The sequence below is a fragment of the Pelodiscus sinensis genome, chromosome 3, assembly GCF_052426305.1.
Source record: "Pelodiscus sinensis isolate ZL-2025 chromosome 3, ASM5242630v1, whole genome shotgun sequence".
Lineage (NCBI taxonomy): Eukaryota > Metazoa > Chordata > Testudines > Trionychidae > Pelodiscus > Pelodiscus sinensis.
The window spans coordinates 200,308,383-200,335,784 of NC_143054.1; the positions used below are offsets into that span (position 1 = coordinate 200,308,383).

Below are 27,402 nucleotides of genomic sequence, written 5' to 3' on the forward strand. Positions count from 1 at the left end.
AGGACGCGCGGCGCGCGCCCCGGGGGGAGCGGGAGCTCCCGCTTCTAGCTACAGGCCGAGGCGTCCCGGGCTCTGTCTGGCCGGGGGGGGCTGTGCCGGGCTTGCCCGCCCCCCCCCGGCACCTCGCCTAAGGCCGCGCCCCGAGCCGTGACTGACCCGCGATGCGGGGGGGGCTGGGCCCTGACGGGTTAACCCCCCCCTCCCTCCCTCCCCGGGGCCGCTCGCGCCCTAGGGCCGTTGCTCCGTTTCTGCGCCTGCGCGGAGCATTCCTCGGGCACGCGCCTCCATCGGGACCGCAGCGGCGGGGGGCGGGGCGCTGGGACCCCGCCCACTGGGCGTTCCGCGTCTGCTCTCCTGCCCCGCAGGCAGGGCTGGCAGCTGGTGCGGCAGAGACCGGCGCCGCGAGGGATGTGCACGGAGCTGCCCGCTAAGCTCTTGCCTCGCTGCATCAGGCGCTCCCGCTCCGCCACCTGCAAACAAAACCCCGCTGCGGGGCGGGTCTAGGAGTGCACTGCGACAGGCTCGGCTTAAGGACTAATGGCTCAGCTGATATTCCTATTAGCAACAGGTACTGGGAGAAGCGGGAAGGTCTGGGCAAATACCTGATAGGTGAGTTTTCCACACTCTTGCTGGACTCTACCAGCAATGCTGTTTCAGAGGAAGAGGGAAAGAAGAGCATGGGATACTGCAGGTACCCAGAATACACCTGGTAGGATTCACTTGGAGACGACAGTGAAGGAGCATCCAAATCATCATGTCCTCTTGTCTCAGTACCTCTTCCCCAGTTTCTCCTCTTCCCAAATCAAATCTCTCAGGGTATGTCTACACTGCAAAGTTAATTTGAAATAACAGCCGTTACTTCAAATTAACTTTAATAGTGTCTATTCGTGCAAACAGCTATTTCAAAATTAATTCAAAATAGCGGAGCACTTAATTCGAATTTGGTAAACCTCATTCTGCGAGGAGTAATGCCAAATTCAAAATAGCTATTTCGAATTAAGTGCTGTGTACACACTTAATTCAAAATAGGGGGCCTCCAGCCCTTCCCAGGGAGCCCTGGTGGCCACTCTGGGCACAGCCAGTAAAACTTACTCTCCTCTCCCCCAACCCCGGAGGGGGGGAAAAAGGGGGAGCCATTAAAGGGGTAGACTCTGGCCACAGTGCCTGTGCCAGCTCGAAGCCTGTCAGCCCAGAGCCAGCAGTGGCCACTGGGCCTCCTGATCCAGTGGCCCCAAAACATGAGCCAGCAAGCCACTGGCAGCCAGCACTCCACTGCTCCTCAGGAGCAGTCTGCTAGCTCCCAGGAGCCTGACGGGTTGGAGAAGGCAGGTGCCTTCCTGGTCCAGGGTGGAGATAATGGACCTTATTAAGGTGGGGGGGGGGGGGAGGATGGCACCAACATCCATGATCTCCACGCTAGATGGAGGAATACAACCGTCTATGGCAGGATAGCTGCCAGCCTGGCTACCAAAGGCCACATGCGAACCCAGGAGCAGGTTTGCATGAAATCAAATTGGTCCGGCGACACCCCCAACCCAGAGCCCTGAGCTTCCCCTCCCCCTTCTTCCCCTTGCTTCTCCCTTCCAGCTCCCTCCTCCTAGGTTCCCCGCCCCCCTCCCGCCCGCTCCCACCCTCTTCTCCTCTCCTACCTTTTCCCAGACTCACCAGAGGTTCATACCCCCAGTTTTGTTCAATAAACCCAGTTTCTAATTTTGAACATACAGTAAAACTTCAGTGGTCCAGCATCCAATGGTCCGGCACTCCTGATGGTCCGGCACCATCTGGAACCCGGAAGTGCTGGACAATTGGAGCTGCTCTGCCCCTGGCTTCCCCAGTTCAGCCGCTGCTGAAACTGACCAGCAGCTGACTCCGGGAAGCCCCTGTGCTTCCCGGAGTCAGCTGCTAATCAGTTTCAGCAGCATCTGACTTGGGGATGCCTGGGGCAGAACAGCTAGGGTGCTGCCCGGTTGGTTCCCACAGCACCCAGGGGCACATTCCCCCCACTCCACCCCAGACTCCTCATAGCCCCGCCCCCTCCAATAGTTCGGCATATTTGATAATCCGGCACCCCCTGGGTCCTAAAGGTGCCAGATTATCAGAAGTTTACATGTTTTTTGTTTGACATCAGGAAGGGGGGCTAGGGAGGGGTAAGTGGAAGGATGTGAGGGAGGAATGGGGCACAAGCCCCCGGTGGGGAGGACAAGGGTGGCTCTGAGGGCTCCTGGCATGGATGCTGTCCCGCAGGGCCTCCTGGATCCTGACAGCCCCCTGATAGACCTCCCAGATGGCAGCCTGCAGCAAGTGCAGCCGGGCTGATGGCAATGACCCCACAAAACACACCAGCGTGTCCAGGGGCAGCTCTGGTTCCATGTGGCAGAGTGCTGTGGTGTCCCAAGTGCGGGCACTCCAAGACAGGACTGCTTTGTTGTCCCTCAACAAGGTAGACAAGCAAGCGGGGAACCCTGAGAACTGTCTGTCCGGATTGGGGTAGGGTCCCTTTAAGCACGGAGTTCAGTTAGCCTCAGGCAACAGCCCCACACACTAAGTCCTAACTTGATGCCCTGCCGGCACTTGTTCTGCACAGCCTTAACTTCAGTTCAGGGTCCATTCAGTGTGGATGCGCTATTTCAAAACAGCAAAATGCTATTTCGAAAGTTTTTGTGTATAGATGCATTATTTTGAATTAGCTTAATTTGAATTAACTATTTTGAATTAAGTTAACTTGAATTAACGCTGTAGTGTAGACATACCCTCAGGGATAGTGCTCTCCGCCCCCTTTTCCCCAGACAGATTCCCAACAATTAACATACCCCTAGCCAGTCCAGTGCCTGTATCCTGAACTAAACAGTTAATGTTAGCACACACCCTCACCACCAGCTAAACAGATTTCTCTCAGGAACAGCCTGAAAATTTGTTAGCAGGTTTCAAAATATACTGAGCAGCTGAAAGATTTGAATGTTTCCTTACTACATAGGTGTACAAAGCCACAGTCAAACCAGTATGTTGCATTGCTCAGTGAATGCGCTGAGTACTTACCAGGGGAGTGCCAAGGGAAGTGGGCCTCTCACCTGCCTGTAGTCAAGGGTCAACTGAAAAGAAGGGGAAAAGAAAAGAATAAACCTTGGTCTCATCTGAGTTCAGCCTCCGCTGGTTGTTGCAAGGTGGGGCTGTGCACAGCTCAGGACCTTTCCATATAACTGGCCAAGGAACACCTCTGCAGACAGGCAGCCATCACTCCACAGGGCTCCTGGTCCTCTCCCTTGACATGGACTGGCATAAATCCCCCAGGTGGGGGCTCATGAGAGCTCCCTGCACCACTGGTCTCAGAGCAGTGCAGTGAGTAGTTACACCAGCCACAATAGGAATTGGGTTCCATTTATCAATTAGGACATTGTCCCCTGTGCATTTAGAAGCAGGGTTCTCGCACACAGAAGAGGGGAATTGAATAGGAACAAGTCGCTATTTTCCCACTATCGATCTGTGATCATTGCTGGGGGCTGTGGAGCTTCTACTTGCTCAGTCTTAAAATAGGTAGGTGGGCTAGTTCCCACTACTGCCTCTGATGTCAGCATCTCCCTCAGCTGACTGCCTGTTGCTATGAGACCACACCACGGTGGTAGCTTCACATTACTTGTAAACAAGTATACACCGTGCATTGAATTTTTGCTTGCTACCTTAATTAAACTGCAATTGGAGAACCCGTGGAAGCACATTTCACCCAAGGTAAAGTGACATTTAAGATTTTCTGTCAATCATATGTGCAGAAGTGAATTGTGGGGCTGGATGGTAACAGCAAGGTCTCCCAGGTGTCTCATCACCTTTAATTTTTGAGAGAGAGCATTCAGGTGGGCATTGTGTTTGATGTGGTTCTTGCCCTTGTCATAGCTTTCTTGGTTTTATAATTCACAATGGAAAGGTGTTCACATGGTAAGATCACCTGAGATAAGCAAATTGCATTAAGCTGCATTAAAAACATTTTAACTGTATAGCATATGGCATATTATTGAGAGCACTATCAAAAAACAGTGCCATTACCACGGTAGCTTCATTGCCACACAATGTGGTTTAATGTATCTGGCTCAGTGCAGACACTGTTGTTGATGATCTGTGGTGCACAGTACAACAAGCACTTTCTCCATATAGGCTGAATCTCTTGTCTGGCACCTGTCTCAGGACCTGTCTGGTGCTGAACCAGAGAATTTACCAAACCATGAGAGGTCAATTTTGGTTAGCAACATCACCAACACTTCAACTGCTCATTGGGCGCTGAGAAGACACTGAGGGGTAAATTAGAGTTATATAACAGCACAGAACACCAAGAGTCAGGACTGGTGTCTGAAAACAAACTTTATGGGATTGCGAGAAACTTGGCCACACCCATGAAAAGTGGACATCTGGCTCACTCAAATCCTGCCGGACCACAGATGTTGCCAGACCAGAGTGTGTCAGACTAGAGAGGTTCAATCTGTACCACATAACATGTTTATTTTAAGAATTATATTTCTAATCTATCTGTGAATTTCAGTTTGCTATTCAGTTATTTAAAGCACGTGGTGTTTTTGCAGATTTTTGGGGAAAGGGGAAGGTCAAATAACCTCTATTTAAATAGACAATTATTTTATTTCTATTGAAACAGACTCCAAGAGTGAGCTTTTTTAAATGATCACTTAGAACCACATTCAAAACTAATCTTTGTACACACAGATTAGGTAAATGAACACCTAACTATCCAATTCACCTGTGCAAATGCCTGTCTATATGCAACCAGTATATGCAAAATTCATGAATATAGTTTTTTGGGGGTCAGTGTGAGGTGGTCTGGAACCACAAGGCAGGTAGCTGATGAATATTTTCCCCAATTATCTTAGCTAATTGCAAAGTTCTCAGTGCAAATTCTAACTCTGGCCAGTCACTGGAGCACTTGACTCCATGCAGAAGCTTGGTTTGGATGGGTTGTGATGAAATTAGGAGGAGAGGAAGCCGGAGACTGCAGAAATAAGCTGGAACCCCCCCCCCCCCCGAGCATAGCTAGGGTTTCACACAAGATTTTTTAGAGCACCTGTGTCAGGTTAAGCTGGTAAGACTGCAGGATCAGAGGATGTGGAAGCATCTGACCTTTTCCATCTCTAGACTGGGCTGGCAGTAGGAAATGCAGAAGCACAGGAAAATGGAAGCTAAGCAAGGGGAAACAGTACAACCCTCCAAGGGTTGGCTAGGCTTACATTTGAATTTTGAATGGTGGATTAAGTTGGTTCCTGTTTCATCTGAGTTCTTTTGACTAACGAGGAGTGATGTTAACATGCTGGGCCAAATTCACTCTCGGTGTAAATGGGTATTTATGTCAGTGGTGTGCATCAGACCCACCAAATACTTCATTATGCCACATACCCAAGACTCAATCTGCAACAGGGGGCGAGCTCTTGTCCCTCTGGCACCACCTAGTGGCCCATCTGGGAATTGCCTCTCCACATGGTCTGACGCCCCTGGGTGTGGCTGATCAATCTGTCATCCCATCAATTGCTCTTGTACTCCTGGAACAACTGCACTTTCCTCTTCATGGCGTAACCTTTCCATTAGGTCACAATCAAGTTCCCCCCACCCTGGGGTGGTATCAGTCTCCTTCCAAAGCACCTCCCAGCAATTCCAAGATAGGCCACCACAGTGGGCCACAACTGCAGTGGCACGTAGGGGAACCTAGAACTGCCCTCTACATTAGCTTCCAAACCAGCGATCCTCCTCCAGCACCTCTGGTCTTTCCTCCCCCCTAGCCCTTACTGCCCCTTTCCTGGGTTTCTCCTCAAACTCCTGTGACTAGCCTCTGGTCTTCCCTCTTTCATACCAGAGTGAGGCTCACTGCATCCTAGCCCCCACCAAGGCAGTCCATGGCTAAATGGACTCTCTGGCCTCTGTGCCTCTTGCACACCCCATTTCTGATTAAAGAAACAGGTTGCAGCAAAATTGGGAATAATGCAAAGGTGCTGTAGGCTACATTCATGAATAGTCCCAAGGTTCTTTGGACTGACGGTGCAAAGTCAGTGCACGGTGGCGTTCGTTAATATCATGGTGTTGTGGGGATGAATAATTGTGTATCTTCCGTTTGTAGCCAAGCAGCAATGGAACCATTTTATCTGTATGACATCAGCACGATCACCTCCAACAAAACCATTGAGCGAGTCATCTCACCCATGGCAGCTCAACTTTGTCATTTAATGATAGCAGTGGAGTGGGAAGGGGTGAACAGCGAACGCCTGGCCGATTTAGAAAAACCTGCTGAAGAATTAGCCAAAGCTACTGAAGAACTTGCTTATGTTGCAAGAAGGTAATACTGAGTTCCAAAGAGGGCAAAACCAATTTCCCTTCATGCACGTACCTGTATCACAGGGGGTGGAGTAGCAAGATCACCTACAGGATACATTTCTCTACTTGTATCCGTTTGTTCCAGGCATGCTGGTTCCCTGAGTTTTGATTTAAAGTGGCTCATCCTCTAGGTATAGTCTGTATTGTTTTTAATTTTTGTCTGTAACCCTATTGTGGCTTAGTCTATTGCTTTTCTGGAAAACGTCTGATTTTAAACTCCTGCTGTAATTCCTGGCCCCTGCTTTACTAACTGTAGAGATACCTTCATGGTTGTTTGACCACCCAGTAGAGATCATGGTAAAAGAATTAGTATGGGATGGGGAACAGGCACGTGTGTGGGGGCTTCTCCTCTTACTGGGATTGGACAGCGGCTCCATTCTACCCCCAACCAGACTAATGAGGCTGTCTTGCGTGTGGCTGCTGTTTAATAACCAGAGCATTTAATTAAGGGAAAGTGCAACCCCCTTCCCCCTCCTCCCCTGACCTACACCTGCTTATTCTCCAGGGAGTTCAGTTCACATAGGAGCAGCTAGTTGTATCCTTGCCTGTTCAGGTTGCGTGGCTCTCCTTGGAGCCAGCATCCCAGTCTCATGCCAGTGCTGGCTCACATCCATACCTTTCCTTAATGGCATTCGTGTGACCTTGCCTACCTGAGGTCAGTGTTCTTTCGTCAGGCTGGCTGAGGAGTCCAACGATGAGCTGCTGGCTGGGGAGATGCTGCCAGCCTCAGAAACTCTCCTCGTGGCTGGAAAGAGCATCTTATTGGTGGCCCAGAAACTCCGCATTCAGCCAGACGCTCAGAACCATCAGGAGGAGCTGATTGATTCAGCAAAGAGAGTCTTAGTAGACACTGTAAAGGTGAGTGCGATGCAGGTGTGTCATTCTGTGCTATTAAGACACTGCTCCCCTTCCAGCAGCTCCGCCTTCTCAGGCAAGGGGCTCTGTCCAGGGTTAGCGGCCTAGCCTGCATTTCCCGGGGTGGGATGTGTGTGGAGGATGTTGCGGTTCTTACATGGCCTTTTTCACCAGCAAATCTCAGTGCACGCTACAAGGAGGGGCCGTGTCCATATCTCCCATCTATGGCTGAGGCAATGAGGTGAAGTGTTTTGCTCAAGCTTCCAAGGTCTAGGTCAGGGATAGATCTTATTCCAATGCTCTAGCTGCTCAGTTACACTGTACTTCCTTGCCCCCACAGCTAGAACTATGAGCAAAATATGGTGTCCAGTTGCTTGGGTGTCTAGAGTCACCCTCCTAAAAGTCATAAGTTTTCAATCATCTCTTTGCTTTGAAACTTTTTTCCCACAAAACCTATTGAAATATAAGAGCTTTGCTCCGTCTCTCTTAGAAAGAGATATAAAAGCCAAGGAAGAGACGGAGTTTGGGGGTTGTGGCTCTGGGAGATCTCTGGCGTGACCATAGACAAGTCACTTAAACACGCTGTACCCCAATTTCCTCATCCGTAAAGTGTGGTTAGTAACACTTCCCTCGCTCCCAGGAGCATGGAGAAACTGTGCTTATCACTGCTCAGATGTTCTCTGGTGTACTTCATAGGGGAACAAAGACTTTGTAAAGGCACAAGAGTTCTGTACCATGGGCTTTCAGCACTATCAATACTGTATCCCTCACCAGCAGCACTTTTATTCTCAAACTCAGCTAGAACTCACCCACTGTTATCAATCCACACAGCCATTTTAAAAACAAAGTCAACAAGCTGAAAAGGACAGGTACATTCCTTGCAAAAAGAGTAACATGGGTCTCAGGGAAATGTTCAATGGTTCCTTTACTGTGACCTGTTTGTTCTGGTTTATCAACTAGATCCTCCTGCTTGAAGATGATGCCTCAGTGAGGAGAATTATCCAGGCTGCTCATTGGCTTCGGGACTGCCTGACCGCACTTGAGTTTGCAGGAGACATGCCAGGCCTGCTGGCTGCTTTCCGTGGCTTTTCAGAGTCCTTGCTCTTGCTGAGCAATCTGACAGAGCAACGCCTCCAAGTGCTCAAAGAGTCTTCTCCTCGGAAGCGTTTGGCCCAGACGCTGCAGATCCTTAGGAAGTGTGTCCCGATGTTGCATACTGCAAAGTCCAGTCACTTGAAACACCCCCAGGATCAACACGTGAATGATTCCAAAACCTATGTTTTCAACTTGATGGATAGCACCGTAAAGGAACTGATCTCCTTGCTGAGGAACACCACCAGAAGTCAAGAACTACTGGAGAGAAATGGGCTTTTTTCCCAGCGCCTAAGCCAGCTCCTGGGCCTCCTGTCCAACCCAAACCCTGCTCACCTTGTTGAAGGTGAATTCAACTTCCTTGTGGAAGCTGTGGTCTTCCACTGCATGCTTTTAGCTAACTCATCAAGGCCAAGCAATAAGCGGCAGCTGATAAAGCACTGCCATCGTCTCCTGATGCTCAGGAAAAGTATTTCCAACCACGGAAGCATAACGGTGGTATTACCAGCTCAAAGCCAGCAAGAGTGCATCCTAGAAGAGAAATGTCAGAGTATGAGAGCTGAGGTGGAGACTCTTGATCAAGCCGTGCTCACTGCTGTTGTGTCTCAGGTTCTGGACACTTTCACAGACATTAACGAGCCCCTGCAAAAGTTAATGGAGGCTGCACTGGAACCTCCCACTGTGCAGTATTCTCCCTCAGGAGAAGATGGATTTCTAAGAAAACTGCAGCCTTTTATTACTGCCTTCTTCAGTCATGCTCATCAGATGCTCAAAGTGGCAAATTTTGTTCTGGCCAGGTGCACCAACACCAGTATCATTAAGGAAACTGAAAATTATTTAGATTGTTTAAATGGACTCCTTGCCACAGTGCCTCTGCTCCTCGTGGAAATGACCAAAGACCCTAATAAGATGAGCATCTTGCAACAAGCACAAACCTTCTCTCAAAGATGGGCGTGGACAACAGAAAGCTTGTTGGCATGTATTGATGAGACAATCAACTTGCCCAAATTCCTTGATCTGTCTATCCAGGAAATGGCTGATGACAGAGAGTGTTGTGAACAAGAATTAGAGAGTCAGAACCCTGGAGGGTTCTCATGGCATGCCACTCATATGACCAGTCGAGCTGCTCGAGTGGTCCAAGTTACTAACAGGTATGTGGATCAAGTCAGAGATCCCATTTTCAAGAATGGTTTGTTAGTTTTAGTTAAGCAGCTGGAAATCTCCATTCTGGAAGTGAGAACGGCTACAAGCCACGGTTTAGAAGGCATATCTTGTCTACAAACCAGAAACGCATTTTCAAAAAAAGTAAAGCATCTGATGGACTCCACTCAAAACATTAGAGAGGGGTTGGATGGGGCTAACCATCCAGATATTCTTAGTCCACTTCGGGAACAAATTCGGAGGCTTGGCATTCCGAAAGAGATGGGTTGCCTTTCAGCCCAGGACCACGTAGAGCTCAGTGCACCAGATGTCGTCATAAAACGAAGCACTAATGACAATACCAAATTAGCAGAAGAATTTTTAAGGAAAGGGCTTTCATCAGCCGCCTCTCCTCTTGAGACGCTTCCAAGAGCAGGTAACTTATACCTGGGAAGAGTGGATTTACACCCTGTGATCAATGAACTCATCACTGCAATAGAGAAACGTGACATTACAGCAGTAAACACTGCTTGCTTTGCTTTACTTGAACTTTCCAACTGTTGTGTGGACGCTGCCCAGGAAGCCTTATCAATTGTCAAATCGCCACTGCTGGAAAAGCTGACCCAATACAGAAAGATAGTTCTATTAACACCACGTGTTATTAGCTTAGCTAGGGAGATAGGCCCAAACCCAGTTTTCAGAGCAGACAGACTTTTTCCAACAGCTGTTATGTTATCAGAGAGGATTTATGAAACTAACCAGTGCCTGGTGGCCGTGGCAGGCTCTTGGCACAGTCTAGTCCAGCAGTTATTTTGCACTATAGATGCATCTGACCGTCTGAAGAGCAAACAAACTTTGGATGAGATAATGAAGACATTAGCAACAGTTGTACAGCTAGCGGGTGATGTTGCATGTACAGACTGTGAAGAGGAGCTTATGATAGTTCCTAAGATTCAGGAAAGGTTTGCACGGGTTCAAGCAAAATTCACAAGTGCTCAGACCAAGGCAAAGGATTTATCTGAAAAGGCGCTGTCTTCGGATCACGTCCACCCCCCCCAGTGTAGCCTCGAGGGGGTCTGTCTTCTCTGGTCTGTCAGCATACAGGTGCTCCTGAGCTCTGTGGATCAGCTCATCGGCAGAGATGTTTTGTCCTTAAGTCAATTAAAGAATGCAGTGAAGCACAGGCTGCGCTTGCGGGAAGTCCTGGCAGCTGTATCCGAGAACTCTTTAAGAATTCAAGAGGCAGCCCGGCTGTCCTCTCTCGCCTGTGCTGAACACAGCATGCAGCATGACATCCTAGGGCTCCGGGAGGAGGTAAAAGTGCTAACGGAAGCTCTGTTACATGTGGTGGATATTCTGTCCGTCTCCCCGGTGCCTCGTACACACTTGTCCATCCGTGCTGAGCTGCTCCAGCGAGAGCTTGCAATGAGAGCAAAATCACTCCGGCGCCTCCTCATCAGCGCCAATCAGGAGTACGTGAGGGTCATCCAAAACATCCTCAGATTGGCCCGGCCTCCTGTGCTTACCCAGGGTGATGACGGTGAGATGGTTAAACAGGCAGATCAGATAATAGCAAACGTCCAGCTGGTCAAAACTGTCATCGAAGACGCTTTGGTGAACACAGCTCATTTAAAAATGCGGGAACGCCTGCTCGCCCTGACCGACCACCTTCTCCTCCTGACGGCTGCGGCTCTAGGGAGAGATGGGGAGTGGCTTGGAAGCCAGCAGGACAAGGAGCTGGCCAAGCGAGACTGCATCATATGGGAGTGGTCTGCTGAGGCTCACTATGTGGTGACACAGCTCCAGTCAGTGCAAGGCATTGATAAAGCTGTCCCGGAGCTCGTTAAGCAGTGTTTACAAAACAGCAAGTCACATGCCGCTGCAAACCAATGTCACGGCTCAGCAGAGCTGCCCCCCACCAAAGTACCCAGAACCAAACACCGGAATCGCACAGGTGAAGCCAATTTGGCAGACCCCCAGCCTACCGCGAGGGAATTGGCAGGCTCAGCTGCCAGGGATGCATCTGAAATCATGGTACAGTAGATCTTAGTCTATTTACTGAAGTCAGTTATTGAATTAATACAATATGACGGGGACTAATTTGGCTACAGCTACTCAAGATAAAGATCTTGGAGTCACTGTGGATAGTTCTCTGAAAACATCCACTCAGTGTGCAGCAGCAGTCAAAAAAGCAAATAGAATGTTAGGCGTCATTAAAAAGGGATAGAGAATAAGACAGAGTATCTTACTGCCTCTATATAAAACCATGGGACGCCCATATCTTGAATACTGTGTACAGATGTGGTCGCTTCATCTCAAAAAAGATATTTTGGCCTTGGAAAAGGTTCAGAAAAGGGCAACATAAATTGTGAGGGGTTTGGAACAGGACCCATATGAAGAGAAATTAAAAAGACAGTGAGGATTTAGCTTAGAAAAGAGGAGACTAAGGGGGGATATGATAGAGGTCTATAAAACCATGACTGGTGTGGAAAAAGTGAATAAGGAAAAGTTATTTATTTATTCCCACAATATAAGAACAAGGGGTCACCAAATGAAATTAATAGGCAGCAGGTTTAAAACAAATAAAAGGAAGTTTTTCTTTACTCAGCGCAGAGTCAACCTATGGAACTCCTTGCCAGAGGATGTGGTGAAGACTAGGACTTTAACAGGGTTTAAAAAAATAGATTCATAGAGGTTAGGTCTATCAATACTTAGTAGCCAGGACAGGTAGGAATGGTGTCCTTAGCCTACGTTTGTCTGGAAATGGGTGACAGGGGAGGGATCACATGAGGATTACCTGTTGTGTTTCCTCCCTGTGGGGCATCTGGTGCTGGCCACTGTCCGTAGACAGGATGCTGGGCTAGATGGACCTCTGGTCTGACCCAGTATGGCCGTTCCTATATTCTTATGAATTAGAGCATAATCTCTAAACTGTGCCAAGTGCATTTCACTGTTTCTCCAACAAGCCCACGTCTTGATTATTTCAGATTGCTGCAAGTGGTTTTAAATCCAATTGTGGAAGGGCTTACGATTTGTGGTTGCACCGATTGATCTTCTTTCCCCTGCTCACTGTGTTGCTTCCATATCCCACAAGCAGTGGAATTACAGGCAATGAGTGTACTCTGTACCAGGGCTCAATATTACCGAGGTGGAGAACTCCACAATGCCAGCTGATTGCCGTATGCCTCACTTCACTCAGACCTAAAACTGTGTTGAAAGCTGGTGTTGATGGCAAACCAAATTTTGTATTGGTCACTTTTGGTGGGCGAGTACCTTTAAAATAAACCAAATGCAAAAGGTATCGGCACTTAGTCAAAGATCAGTATAGCCAGCTAGCTCCAAGAGGCTAGTCATGATGTAAACATTTTGCAGATCTTTTTTGAGAAACGGAGATCACCGCAATTAGCAAAACACATAATTCAGCATTCACTGCAAAGTGCCAAGGCCAGTGCACTGAGGATAAGTCTACACTAGAAGTGCTACACTGGTGCAGCTCTGCCACTGTGGTGTGTCTGGTGAAGATGTTCTCCCACTGACATACACTGGTGTGGGCTCTACTTAAGTTGCTGTAATTTGCATTGCTCAGGGAGTTTTTTACATAGCCTGAGCAATGTAAGTTAGGTCAACTTAAGTGGTAGTGTTGACCTGTCATTAGTGTCTAACATGATCTCCGGTTGATAGAGCCAGATATTTTGGATTGCACAGCAGATGCTTAGTGACTGGAGACAGAGCACACAACATGGAGTGACAACATACGGATTTGCAGGATGAATTTGGGAGGCTACCTCAGTGGTACAGATCAGACTTTTCTCTTTGTGGGAAGTGGGGAAGAGAGAGGGCTGGAATTTACCAGAGAAGAAGCTGCCCTTGTGTTTTCCTCCTTGTACCATGGGGGGGGGGGCAGGGGATTTCGAAGGGGCTCAAGGGAGTTCTGCATGTGATTCACAGTGTATGTGAGCAGCCCTAGGGAGATAATCAGCACTGCACTATGGGATGAGGCTGTGCTCTTTCAGGTCACTGGATAGCCTTCCACTGACTTTGGCTGGGGAACGTCAGAGTGCTGGAACAAATCATCTCTGGTGCCCAGTTACAGCTGAAGTTTGAAAGTGGAGCATAAGGAAGGCCGTACAGAACTGAGCGGGACCTCCTTTAGCTTTCACAAAGGGCTGCTGGGTGCTGGGCAAGGTTTGAGCCAGAGTTGATTGAGCGACGAGGAGTCCTGTGGCACCTTATAGACTAACTGAAGTGTAGGAGCATAAGCTTTCATGGGCAAAGACCCACTGCATGCATCTGATGAAGTGGGTCTTTGCCCACGAAAGCTTATGCTCCTACACTTCAGTTAGTCTATAAGGTGCCACAGGACTCCTCGCCGCTTTTGCAGATTCAGACTAACACGGCTACCCCTCTGAGAGTTGACTGAATTTCACTGACAAGCACACCAGAGAATCCTGCAGCCTGGAGCTCATTCCAAGCTACAACCTTGCTCAGGTCAGCAGGGTGCCTGCTGCCATTTCTGCAAAACATGCAAATTTGCACATCAAGTCCTGGGCATAAATCTTCCACACTTCAGCCCTTGCGGATACAAAAGGAGGGTCTGCTGGCTTGGCACAGCTGTGGGATTCCCACGACTCCATCTGCCCCCTTGTGTAGAAGGGTTCCTTCCCCCTGGGTGCTGAGCCACACTAGGTGCAGCCAATATGATGTATAGTCAGGCTGCATGTGGCAGGTTCCACGGCCGTATCTGGCCTCTGACCGTGAGTGCTTTCCACTGCAGCAGGCACTCACATGTTTCAAAAAGCACAACCTAGAATGGTTTTAGCTTACAACTAGGTGCCAGCTGGGGTGCAGGTCAGGGGACTGTTTAAAACGGGTGGGGAACCTTTTTTGGGTCGGGGCCACTCACCCACAGAAAAATCAGTCGGGGGCAGCACACAAGCGAAATGCAAAACAAACCCCAAAACCCTCACTGTGGCTCCAACTGAGGAGAAAGACACTTCCCATGTTCCCCGCACACACCAGAGCCTGTAAATTTTGTGCACTCCAGCCCTGCAGTGGGACAGCAGGAGGGGTTGAAGTGCCAGCACGGGTTCCCCAATGCTGGGTGGGCCAGATCCAGGCAAGCTGGGGGCCACATCCAGTCGTGGGCCTGAGGTTCCCCACCCCAGTTTAAAAGGGCCGATGGGTGTAATGGTACCCCTGGGGTAGGCAGGCTCAGGCCAGTGGCAAGGACTGAGGCTTGGCGTATTGGGTGGGATGGATCTAGGCCATGATTCCGTTTGTTTTGATGAGTGGAAATGGCTCAGGGAAGAAGCCTGTGGAACAAGACCATGAGCATGTGGGGTGAAAATTCAAAACACCCATTCCCTATATTGAAAAGTGTTTCTGCTGACAAGGGACGGCTGAGCCCTCTCCATGAGCCACTCTGCCACGGGCGGTAGTCATGCAGATATGGCACAAGAGAAGGGTGCTTGTTGGAGGTGAATCTGTTTCATTGTCTTCACAGCTCCTGCGTGACCCTCCAAGGGACTCCCAACCCGCTCGCCATGACGACAGTAATACAATGTCCCAAGCCACCCAGGAAATGGCCACAGGGATGTCTCACATGGCGCAGTTTCTAAAGAGGAAGGGACCGATAACGGTATTTCCAGTGCTGTTATAGGATGGGAGGAAATGTTTCGCTGGGTAACTAGAGCCAGCTCAATCCACTGAGCACCCGCTTGTGTCGATCATAAACCTCAGAGCGGCACAGTGACTCAACAGGCCACAAGGGGGCGTGATTGTGCCCAAGAGTCCGCTCTCGCGCTCCTGAGGAAGAATCAATCAATGCCCGTTTCATTTAAAGCTGGTGTAATAGCGTCACTGGGAGTGTGCCTGATATGCTCTGAAAAGCCTTTCCCCCAGGGTGGAGATGAGGCAGGCAGAGAGGTTACTCTGCCCCTTCCCCTGCTATTTCAACCTATTTATTGATTCTCGGAACTATGACCCACAGGCCTGCTGGCTGCTGCAGCAAGGGGTTGAGTCTATTGCAACTCCCGTTCTTTGACAGAGCTTGGCGTATCGAACAGCTCCCCGGGTGGCTTCCACAGAGCAGGCTAGAAGTGGCGGAATGAGCCATGACCTGCTGCTGCAGCAGCTGCAATTCCAACGTTGAAAATGCTTTAAAACTGCCCTGTTTTCCCATCAGCCTCTGCACCACCCACACTTGGTGTCTTTATTATGTTTGTCCTTCAATATCCTCATCCCATGCCGGGCACAGGGAGCACCGGGAAGTTTGTGAGTGTTTGTTATGAGAGTCCAGCCGTGGTCTGGTGGGAGCTGATACATGCATGTGACATCAACAAATTAACACAGCTGGGCCAGGAGTGTCCCCATGCAGGCTGTGAGGTTGGCTCTGTTGTGTGAACATGCTCTAGAGTCAATGAGGCGACAGTATTGCTAACCAGATTCTGCCTGCAAGGAGATTTTACATCCTTTTCAGAGCAAATGCCCCGACCTCCTTCCCAACTTCTTTCGATTTAATTTTAGACCAAAGACCAGCTCGTTGCCTGTGCAAGACAAATGGCCTCCAAGGGGCAAGTGTTTGTCAGGTTTGGCCACATGGTTGCAAAGAGCTGCCTAGACAAAAGATGTGCAACTGAACTGCTGTGTGTCACCGAGCAAATCCAAACCATCAGCAACCAGCTCAGCATTATTTCCAGGTAAGACGCAGGTTCCAAGGCTATTCTCTCAAAGCTATGTGTGTATTCACTCCATCTTAAGAAGGGATTGCAAAGGACGCTGCTGACGATCTTTCTTGTCAGTAGTTGCGTCACATGGCTGAAGATTTCTCTGCTGTGAAGAGTTTTCCTCTTTCTTTTACCCTCTGACAAGCTTAAAAAACAATATATCCCTTGGTTTTTGTTCCCATGTCCTAGGTTAGTGTGATCTCTGCTACTGGCGGCTGTTGCTGAGTCAGCAGGGTGAAAGCATTTTAACCAAAGTCCTATAGCTATCTTATGTATCCTTTAAAGACTAACAAGATGGTTTATTAGGTGGTGAGCTTTCATGGGCCAGACCCACTTCCTCAGATCAATATGTGGAAGAAAATCGGCACAACCAGATATACCAAAGTGATACAATCAAAAAAATGAACGCATGTGAAATTGACAAATCAAATTTTAGAACAGAGTGGGGGTGAGGGGGAAAGGTAAGTTTCTGTGAGGTAATGACATAGGAGTGATAATAGGGGAAGTTTCTGTGAGGTAATGACATTTGGGGTGATAATTGGGGAAGCTATCTTTGTAATGGGTGAGATAATTAAAGTCTTTGTTTAAACCCATACATAAAGTGTCAAATTTAAGCATGAATGACCATTCTGAAGCTTCTAGTTGAAGTCTGGAGTTAAAGTCTCTTTGAAGCAATATGCATGTTTTAAGGTCGTTAAGGGAATGATCAATCTGGCTAAAATGGCAGGCAACAGCTTTCTCTCTGTGAGAGAGTCTTATGTCTGTTTTGTGTGCATTGATTCTTTGGTGAAGTGTCTGAGACGTTTGTCCAATGTACATAGCAGATGGACACTTTAGGCACATGATAGCATAAATTATATTTCTGGATGAACAGGAATATGTGTTCTTGATCTTGTAACTGGCATGGTTAGGTCCAATAATGGTGTCAGCAGAGTAAATACGTGGACAAAGCTGGCACCGGGGTTTGTTGCAAGGGAAAGTTCCAGGGTTGGTATTAGTGTGATATGTCCTGTGGCTGTTGGTAAGAATCATCCTGAGGTTAGGTGGTTGTCTATAGGACACTATGGGTCTGTCTCCCAGAGCTTCTCTGAGTGTAATATCCTGTTCCAGTATAGGTTGTAGTTTATTGATAATGCGTTGGACGGGTTTAAGTTGGGGGCTATAGGCGATGACAAGTGGTGTTCTATTGTTGGCTTTCTTGGGTCTGTCTTGAAGTAGATGGTTTCTGGGTATTCGTCTGGCTCTTTCAATTTGTTTTTTTATTTCTCCGGGTGGGTAATTGAGGTTTATAAATGCTTGGTAGAGATCCTGAAGTTTCTGGTCTCTGTCAGTGGGATTAGAGCAGATACGATTGTATTGAAGGGCTTGGCTATAGACGATGGATCGTATGGTATGTCCTGGATGGGAGCTGGAGGCATATAGGTAACTGTAGGAGTCAGTGGGTTTTCTGTAGAGAGTGGTGTCTAATTTGCCATTGGTGATTTGTACTGTGGTGTCCAGGAACTGGATCTCTCGTGTAGAATGGTCCAGGCTGAGATTGATGGTGGGGTGTAGGTTGTTAAAGTCTCTGTGGAATGTATCCAGTGTTTCTTGGCCATGGGTCCAGATCATAAAGATGTCATCGATGTAGCGTAAGTAGAGAAGGGGTAAAAGGGGACGGGATCTGAGGAAATGTTGTTTTAAGTCAACCATAAAGATATTAGCGTACTGTGGGGCCTCACAGAAACTTCCCCTATTATCACCCCTATGTCATTACCTCACAGAAACTTACCTTTCCCCCTCACCCCCACTCTGTTCTAAAATTTGATTTGTCAATTTCACATGTGTTTATTTTTTTTGATTGTATCACTTTGGTATATATGGTTGTGCCGATTTTCTTCTACATATTGATCTGAGGAAGTGGGTCTGGCGCACGAAAGCTCATCACCTAATAAACCATCTTGTTAGTCTTTAAAGTGCTACATAGTTCTGTCTTTTGTTTCAGCTACACCAGACTAACACGGCTGCATCTCTATCACTATTCTCTGTATCCTTTGTTTCTAAACTACGGATATTTTTAAAAAATAGTTACGCAATTCTATTGACATGGATTCCTCACAGACTACCACCTTACAGCACGTGGCATGGTGGGTTCCCTGACTGCAATAGTGCTCCTTTAAAACCAGCGCATGTGCATGAGGCCGGAGCGGGTGTGTCTTCAGAAATGACTTCTACAGCTAACAATGAGAAGCATCTCATGTACCGCACATTTTAACCCCCCAAGCAATGTTACTCACTGCTGTGTAGAATGGAAATTTCCGCTCCCTTATTCCCCTTCTAAAATAGCGCACTGGTAAGCTCTGTCTGAGAGCCCAATCCCCTGGCAGCAGCCAGTGCTGAGCCTAGAATAAGCGTTGAGCTCATGTTTGAAGAGCTTTCTCTGGAGCTAATGTTACCGGTACTAACAGGCATTAGTCTTTCTGGGTTCCAGCCATGCTGCGTTTGCCGGGAGGTTCTCTGGCTCTTTGCAGTGAATTTTCCATTGACGTCCCTAAACCCAGTCTGAGTGGCACGCCTATGTCCTTTGGCCTCCTGACCAATCAGTGCCATGCTGGGGGACTGAGTATCTCTGGATAGCTTTCTGGGATCATCAAACTGTGCTCAGGGGGGACTCCCCACTTTCTTCTTGCCATAATCAGTGCTTACGTCTCTCCCATCTCCATACTCTGAGCACCCGGCTAAGTCCCAAGAGCAGCAATATTCGTCTGGAAGGACCAGTGCTAGACCAGATACATTGGGCACTTAGGCGTGATTTCAACACTAGGTTTGGTACTTCTCCATTCTGGCTACTACGGCTCTTCTCTTTATTCTTTTGCTCTGCCTACAACATTTTTTTAAAAGCTGAAAAATCTCTCTTGCAGTCAAAACTGTTCCCTGAGCAAGGGTCAGACGTAGTGGAGCACTTTCCCTCCATCTGGAACAGTTTGTTGTATGATCTTCCTAGGTTCAGTAAGTCCTCAGCTAGCCGTGGCTCTAGAATGGAGTATCTAGTCGCTAAGCACATTGTGTAATGCTTTCTCTTTCCATTTTTAAATATGTGAAGGGTAAAAGCAGCAACGTCAGGAAGTAAGTGCTCTGCTGAACTACTGGTGAACAACGCACGGAATCTGTTTCAAGTGGTCCTACAGTCCCTGAAGGCAGCAGAGGCCGCGTGTGTCAAAGTAAGTGTGCACTGGGATAGCTCAAGATTCTTTCAGAAGGCAAGTTCAAATATCTACATGTTTCTACCCCAGCACTTCTGGGTTCAGGCTGTCACCTTCTGAGAATTTTAAGGGCATTAGGCACCCAAATCTCACTGGGAGTTGGGCACTTAACTCACTTCCTGAAGAGCCTATGAAAATCCCACCTGGAATCTGTGTTTGCCTCTCAAAGGTGACTAGGCATCACTTTAGCACTAACATTCCCTGGCAGGCTGGGGTTCTCTCTACCGTAAATGTTCCTTAGCCTGGATTTGTTGTGTTCTGCAAACCAGCGATTTCAGTCTCTTGCACAACTTTTGTGGCTCAGTTTCCTAATGGAGGCAGCTGCTTCCTGGAGCTGCAGCCTTTGCTCCTGCCCTGTATTCACTGTATTGAATGGTCCTCCAAATAACAGACCTTCACTGTCACAATTTCCAATGTGCCCTCTGAGTTGAAGACTGCCCAGTGAGTACTGGTCACATCTACAGGCAAAACCTCATGAGTTCACCACAGTGCTTTCAGCTTTGGTTTTGGACAGAAAGGCAGGCGGCCAAAAGAAACATCCTGCTATGGAGATAAGAGTCTCAGGTGGGGGCTTTAGAAACAGGTGAAGTGTCTCTTAGGGTTGGTCTTGGCTCAGCTAAGTTTCCATTAAAACTCCCAAAGGTTTCCTAATGAGGACAGCAAGAAATAACTAAATACCATAAATGATTTAATAGTGCAACCTTTAAAAGAGAGCGCTCAGAAAACGGGCATTCATTCAACCAGGCTCTGCTGATACAACTTTTCAAAAATTACAGATCGTACGGTATGTCTACACTACAAAATTAATTTGAACTAACAGCCATTAGTTCAAATTAACTTTAATAGGGGCTACACATACAAACCGCTAGTTCAGATTTAAATCGAACTAGTGGAGCGCTTAATTCGAACTAGGTAAATCTCATTCTACGAAGAGAAACGCTTAGTTCGAATTAAGTAGTTCGAATTAAGGGCTGTTCAGCCACTTAATTCGAACTAGTGGGAGGCTAGCCCTTCAATGGTTGACCTGGTGGCCACTCTGGGCCAAACCAGGGAAACTCTTCTGTCCCTCCCTCCCCCCGGCCCCGGAGTCCTTAAAGGGGCACAGTCTGGCTACAGTGTTCGTGCCAGTTGCAAGCCTGCCAGCACCCAGCCAGCAGACCTTGCACCTGGCACACCATGAGCCAGCCACCCGCTGCCACCCAGCCCTCTGACTCTTCCCAGGACCAGGCTGGCGGCTCACAGGAGCCTGCCCGGGGCCACAAGAGGCGGGCACCCGCCTGGTCTAGTGCGGAGATCGTGGACCTCATCAAGGTTTGGGGGGAGGCCTCCAACGTCCACAATCTCCGCACTAGGCACAGGAAAGTGGCCGTCTAGGGCAGGATAGCTGCCAGCCTGGCTACCAAAGGCCACATGCAAACCCAGGAGCAGGTTTGCATGAAAATCAAGTTGGTCCAGTGAGACCTCCCCCGACCCTGAGCTTAGAACATAAGAACGGCCGTACTGGGTCAGACCAAAGGTCCATCTAGCCCAGTAGCCTGTCTGCCAACAGCGGCCAACACCAGGTGCCCCAGAGGGGATGGACCGAAGACAATGATCAAGCGATTTGTCTCCTGCCATCCATCTCCAGCCTTCCACAAACAGAGGCCAGGGACACCATTCCTACCCCCTGGCTAATAGCACTCCATGGACCCAACCTCCATGAATTTATCTAACTTTTCTTTAAACTCTGTTATAGTTCTACCCTTCACAGCCTCCTGTGGCAAGGAGTTCCACAGGTTGACGATGCACGGTGTGAAGAACTTTCTTTTATTAATTTTAAGCCTGCTACCCATTAATTTCATTTGGTGTCCTCTAGTCCTTATATTATGGGAACTAATGAAGAACTTTTCTTTATTTACCCTCTCCACACCACTCATGATTTTATAGACCTCTATCATATCCCCCCTCAGTCTCCTCTTTTCTAAGCTGAAAAGTCCCAGTCTCTTTAGCCTCTCTTCATATAGGACCTGTTCCAGACCCCTAATCATTTTAGTTGCCCTTTTCTGAACCCTTTCCAAGGCCAAAATATCTTTTTTGAGGTGAGGAGACCACATCTGTACACAGTACTGAAGATATGGCGTACCATAGTTTTATGCTTCCCCTCCTCCTTCTTCCCCTGGCTTCCCCCTTCCAGCTCCCTCCTCCCCTCTTCCACCCTCTCTCTTTCCCTCTCCCACCTCCTTTTCCCAGTCTCCCCAGAGGTTAATCCCCGCCCCCCATTTTGTTAAATAAAGAGAGTTTCTATTTTTGAACATGTGTCCTTTATTTTTTACATCTGGAAGGGGGGCTAGGGAGCGGTAAGTGGGAGGAGGTGAGGGAGGGATGGGGCACGAGCCCCCGATGGGGAGGACTGGGTGGCTCTGCGGGCTCCTCGGGGTGGAAGCTCTCCTGCAGGGCCTCCTGGATTCTGACAGCCCCCCGACTGACCTCCCCCGGATGGCAGCCTGTGGCAAGTGCAGCCGGGCTGATGGCCGAGTGCTGTGATGTGCCGAGTGAGGGCACTCAGGGCACTCCAAGACAGGACTGCTTTGCTGTCCCTCATCGAGTTAGACAAGCAAGCGGGGAACCCGGGGAACTGTCTGTCCGGGCTGAGGGTCAGGTCCCTTTAAGCACAGCCCTCAGCTAGCCTGAGGCAGCAGCTCCACACACTAAGTCCTAACCTGATGCCCTGCCGGCACTGGTTCTGGCCAGCCTTAACTTCGGTTCAGGGTCCACTCAATGTGGACATGCTATTTCGAATTAGCAAAACGCTAATTCCAATTAGTTTTTAGGTCTAGATGCACTAGTTTGAATTAGCTTATTTCAAATTAACTAATTCGAATTAAGTTAGTTCGAATTAGTGCTGTAGTGTAGACATACCCGTAAATACTAAGGTCAGAAGGGATCATTGTGAATAGCTAACCTAAGCTCCTGTATGACACAAGAAATTTGTAACTTCTCGTTTAGCAACAGTGCATCTTCTAGGGAGATCCAGTCTTTATATCAGACTCCAGGATATGGAAAATCCACCACATCCCCAGGGAAAATGTTTCAATGACACCAGTTATCATCAGCACTCTTAAAAAACGCATCGTTTCCAGTATGTATTTGCTAATTTCAGTTTCCAGTCCTTGTCCTACAAGATTAAGGGGGCCTTTACTGTCAGAAATCAACCCCATTTAGGTACTTATAAATTCTCTCTTTGTTAAATAGATTGTGTTCCTTTAGTCTCTTGGTGTAAGGTGCTTTTTTCCAGACTATAAATCCATTTTTGCAGCTCCTCCCTGAATTGTCTTCCATTTTCCCATCACACACCTTTTCAACTTAAGTGGTTAATCAAAATTTTGGCCCTGGTGATGTTCCAGCTGACAGCAGAAATCTGTGATGGAGACTGGTATATGTTCTTTGATGCAATATTGTGTATTGACCAGGAAGTACATTGTCCTGTTTCTCCAAATGCAGGAAGAAGCAAAATAAATAAAGGTCCTGCAGCACCTTAGAGACTAACAAAAAATGTAGATGGTATCATGAGCTTTTGTGGGCACAGCCCACTGCTTCAGATGAATGGAGCAAGGGATCAGGAGATATAAATAAATAGCAGAAAAAGAGGGGATCAGGAAAGAGAAGAAAATACAATCTTGCCAATTAGAGTGTCCATGCTAAATGAGACTAATAGAGAGGCCTGTAAGTGCCCAGTGCTTAGCTTTCCATGTCATTAGGGTGTTGAAAGTAGCAGCCCATCCAGTTCGTGTCTTTGTTCAAACCTTGATTAAAGGTGTCAAATATGCAAATAAGGGCAAGTTCTGCAGCTTCTCTCTCCAGCTGGTTTTTGAAATTGCTCTACAGTCACCTTGAGATCCATTAGTGAGTGTCTGGGCAAGTTAAAATGTTCCCCAACAGGTTTCTGTGTGTTACCATTTCAAATCTGATTTGTGTCCATTAATCCTTTGTCATAGAGACTGTGGCAGAGGGGCAACACGGTGATTTTAAATCCCCTTGGCTATCCAAGTATAGTAACGTGTGCAATTATTTTGCTTCCTTCACACAGGGTTTGCGAAAGCCAGACCCGGGCTCAGAAGAAGAAGAGGCAGCTGCCTTTTGTATTAAATGGAAGAAACAATTATTGTGGCACAGAGTCAAAGAAGCTTTAAACCCTGACAGAGATGAATTCGGACTTCGCAGAACACGTGCAGGGCTTGAACCCACCCTTACAGCTCTAGTTCAAGAGCCATCTAAGAATTAAAAACTCTCCCCCGCAGCCCCAAGTTCCACACAAACAACAAAGCATTATGGCTGGTGATTCCCGGAAGTTGGAAGGGGCCTCTGTCACTGATCCCTAGCTCTTGCAGGAAACAACACTGCTGGATAATAACGCCACTTACCTCCTCAGAAGCAAACCATGCTGCCCAGGAGCAAGAGAGACATTCACAAATAAGTGACGTTAGCAAATGTAGTCTGGGGAATGAGGCTGACAATTCTTGGCAAAGTAGCATCCCCTGTATCAAAAGCAACAACTGTGTTATTTTAATCAAGTGTCCCTTAGCAACTTATCTGCGGTGGATGTGGGGTTGTAAAGGGGTAGGCAAGGCATGCCAGTGCAAGATTTTTGTACTCATGTCAAAACAAACTTTTGTGCATGTGAAAAGCTGACAAAAAAGTACTTAAGTTTTCAAGATAATTTTGAAAGAAAAAATGACCAATAAAGCAAAGTTACTCACCTTGGTGCAGTAACTGTCGTTCTTCAAGATGTGTGTCCCTGTGGGTGCTCCACTGTCGGCACTCGACTTGCCCCGGCGCTGCGGTATGGAGATTTTTGCAGCAGATGGCCGGACTGCGCATGCATGGAGGACATCTCATGGCGTTTGCACTTTTTCACATCGCTTGGTTTGGTTCTAGCCAGTTTCTCAAACCCGCCTCAGGATCTGGAAAATAGAAGGACACAGACTCCAAAGCGGGGAGGTGGGCGGGTAGTGGAGCACTCATAGGGGGACACATCTCTCAAAGAACGACAGTTACTGCACCAAAGTGAGTAACTTCGCTTTCTTCTTCGAGCGATGTCCCCGTGGGTGCTCCACTGTAGGTGTCTGCAAAGCAGCATCCCCCTGTATGTAGGAAGGTGGGATTCGGAGCCCCTTATCTATTGGCAGATGAAAGAACTGCAGCTGCTACAGAATTATCGGGCAACCAGCTACACCGGATGGCGTAGTGCCTAACAAAGGTATGATAGGAGGCCCAAGTGGCTGCCCTACAAATATCTGCAAGGGGAACACCTCTGAGAAAGGCAGTAGAAGCTGACATGGCCCTAGTGGAGCAGGCTCTAGGGCGTTCTGGAAGTGGTATTTTGCATATGGCATAGCACTGAGTTATGCAGGAGACAATGATATTCGCTATTCTTCAGGAGGAAAGAGGCTCCCCCCTTGACCACTCTGCCAGGGAAAGGAGGAGTCGGTCGGTCTTCCTAAAAGGTTTAGTGCAGTCTATATAGAATGCTAGAGCAATGCGAACATCTAGAGTGTGAAGAGTCACTTCCTGGGGGGGAAGTGTGTGGCTTGGGGTAGTAGGAGGGCAATATAATAGGCTCATTAACATGGAATAAGGAACAGACCTTGGGAATGAAGGCTGGGTGGAGTCTAAGGATGACACAGTCCTTCTGGAAAACGGTGCATGGGGGTACCACCATCAGCGCCGATATCTCGCTAGCTTTACGGGCTGAAGCAATGACGAGAAGAAATACTAATTTCCCTTGTTAAAACCTGGAGAAGTATTGTGGCTAGCAGCTCAAACGGTGGGGCCGTGAGAGTTCGTAGGACTAAGTCCAAACTCCATAGTGGGGGAAGTACCCGAAGGGGTGGGGGTTCAAATAGTCCTCTGAGAAACCTCTTTGTGAGGGGATGAGCGAATATAGAAAATCCCTCAATTGGTTGCCAAAAAGCTGCCATCGCCACGAGATGCTAAGGCTAATCCTGTTTGTTTCAGCTCTAGTATGTAGTCCAGTATAGTGTGGAGAGGAGCAGTCTGAGGGTTGATGCGGTGTTGGGAGTTGAATCTTCTCCACTTTGCGAGATAGGTAGTCCTTGTAGTCTGTCTTCTACTGTGTAATCAACACATTTTTGACGTGAACAGAACATAAGGTTTTGGACGCATTTAGCCAGCTAGGTACCATGCTGTCAGGTGCACCATGTGAAGCTGTGGGTGTAGAAGGCAACAATGGTCTTGAGTAATTAGATCTGGGAGCCGTGGTAACTGGTATGGAGGATACCGGGCCAGTTGCAGGAGAAGTGGGAACCAGTGTTGTCTTGCCCCTGCCAGAGCTACCGATATTACCGCAATATTACTGTGGCCTTGTCCAGCTTGATCTTCTGAAGGACCCTTAGGATGAGTGGTATGGTGGGGAGGGGTCAGAGGAAGGTATACAGCAGGGGATCCTTCCAGCTGATGATAAATGCGTCTCCTAGAGAGTGGCGACCGAGTCCCCAGTCTGGAACAATAACAGTGACATTTCCTGTTGTTGTAGTTGGCAAAGAGATCAATGAGTGGTGTCCTCCATCGGTGGAAAAGAGAATGGAGGACTTTGTGGTGAAGCTCCCACTCGTGATCTGGCACGAAATTCCTGCTGAGAGAGTCCGCTGTTGTATTGTTGATGCCAGGTAAGCATGATGCCACAAGAGTGGTGCCGTTGGCAATGTACCGGTTCCAAAGTCGGACTGCCTCTGCACATAGGGATCATGAGCGTGCGCCTCCCTGACGATTTATGTAATACATCATCGCTACACTGTCTGTAAGGATCTTTACTGTGCAGTTGCAGATCTGGTTGTGGAAGTGCTTGCAAGCATTGGCAACTGCCCTGAGCTCTAGAAGGTTTATGTGAAGCAATGTCTCGTGGGGCAACCAATGGCCTTGTATGGAGACTCCACCCATGTGTGCACCCCACCCCATAAGGGAAGCATCCATAATCTGATATCGGGGAAGTGGTTGGTGGAAGGGAACCCCAGATAACAGATGTTTGTCTATGGTCCACCATTCTAGGGAAGCGAGGACCTTGGCTGGAACCCCCTCTACTCTGTGTACGTCTCGAGCTGTGGAGGTGTGAACTGTGACTAGCCAATGTTGTAGGGTTCAGAAGCGTAGTCTGGCATGGGGGACTACAAATGTTGTAGCTGACATATGACCCATAAGCTTGAGAGCTGTGAGCACCTGTACCGTGCATTTGGCGCGAAAGGTATCTATCAATACTTGGATTGAATGAAATCCGTTGATGGGCAGGAATGCTCTTGCTGTGATGGATTTGAGTCGCACCCTGATAAATTCCAACTCTTGGGTAGGCCGTAACATCAGTTTGTCCTCATTGACGAGTAGGCCTAGTGAATGAAAAGTTTGTCTGTTGATGTCGAGCATTGTGGATACGTCCACTGAGATCGACCCTTTATGAGGCAGTTGTCCAGATAAGGGAATATAACAACCCCCTTGCGCCGAAGGTGAGTGGCCACTACTGAGTGTGTTTTCGTAAACACCCTGGGGGCAGCAGAGAGTCCGAATGGTAGGACACGGTATTGGAAATGGTCTTCGCCAACAGTGAAGTGAAATCTGTGCGCGCAGGATGAATCGTAACGTGAAAATATGCATCCTGTAGGTCGAGAGCAGCAAATCAGTCATTCTGATCTAAGGATGGAATTACTGATGTAAAGGTTACCATCTTGAAATGTTGTTTTCTGATATATTTGTTTAGTTGTCTGAGGTCCAATATCGGTCTCCCCAGTTTTCTTCTGCACCAGAAGTAATGAGAATAAAACCCTTTCCCTCTGAAGTGGTCTGGTACCCTTTCTACCGCGCCGATCTCTAGTAGATGGTTGATCTCGGTGCAGAGTAAATCTTTGTGAAAGGGGTCCCTGAAGAGGGACAGGTTTGGTGAGGTTATAGGAGGAATGGATAGGAAGGGTATGGCATAACCGAATTGGATTATCTTCAGCACCCAT

General features: G+C 48.2%; 1 protein-coding gene across 7 annotated transcripts; it reads left to right on the plus strand.

The window, feature by feature from the left end:
• The first annotated feature begins 100 nt into the window (after positions 1 to 100).
• On the plus strand, positions 101 to 24,148 carry LOC102459754 (uncharacterized). Of its 7 annotated transcripts, none has more exons than XM_075925895.2 (8): positions 101 to 756; positions 6,104 to 6,319; positions 7,032 to 7,215; positions 8,173 to 11,478; positions 14,948 to 15,082; positions 15,970 to 16,142; positions 19,252 to 19,369; positions 23,478 to 24,148. In XM_075925895.2, exons 2-8 carry the CDS (start codon positions 6,114 to 6,116, stop codon positions 23,670 to 23,672), a joined length of 4,317 nt encoding a protein of 1,438 aa, XP_075782010.2. In that variant the 5' UTR covers positions 101 to 756; positions 6,104 to 6,113; the 3' UTR covers positions 23,673 to 24,148. The 7 variants fall into 7 exon arrangements, with proteins under 7 accessions (XP_075782010.2, XP_006136015.3, XP_025033697.3 ...); XM_006135953.5 differs by having other exon boundaries at positions 101 to 691; XM_025177912.3 differs by having other exon boundaries at positions 101 to 609.
• Positions 24,149 to 27,402: the final 3,254 nt, after the last annotated feature.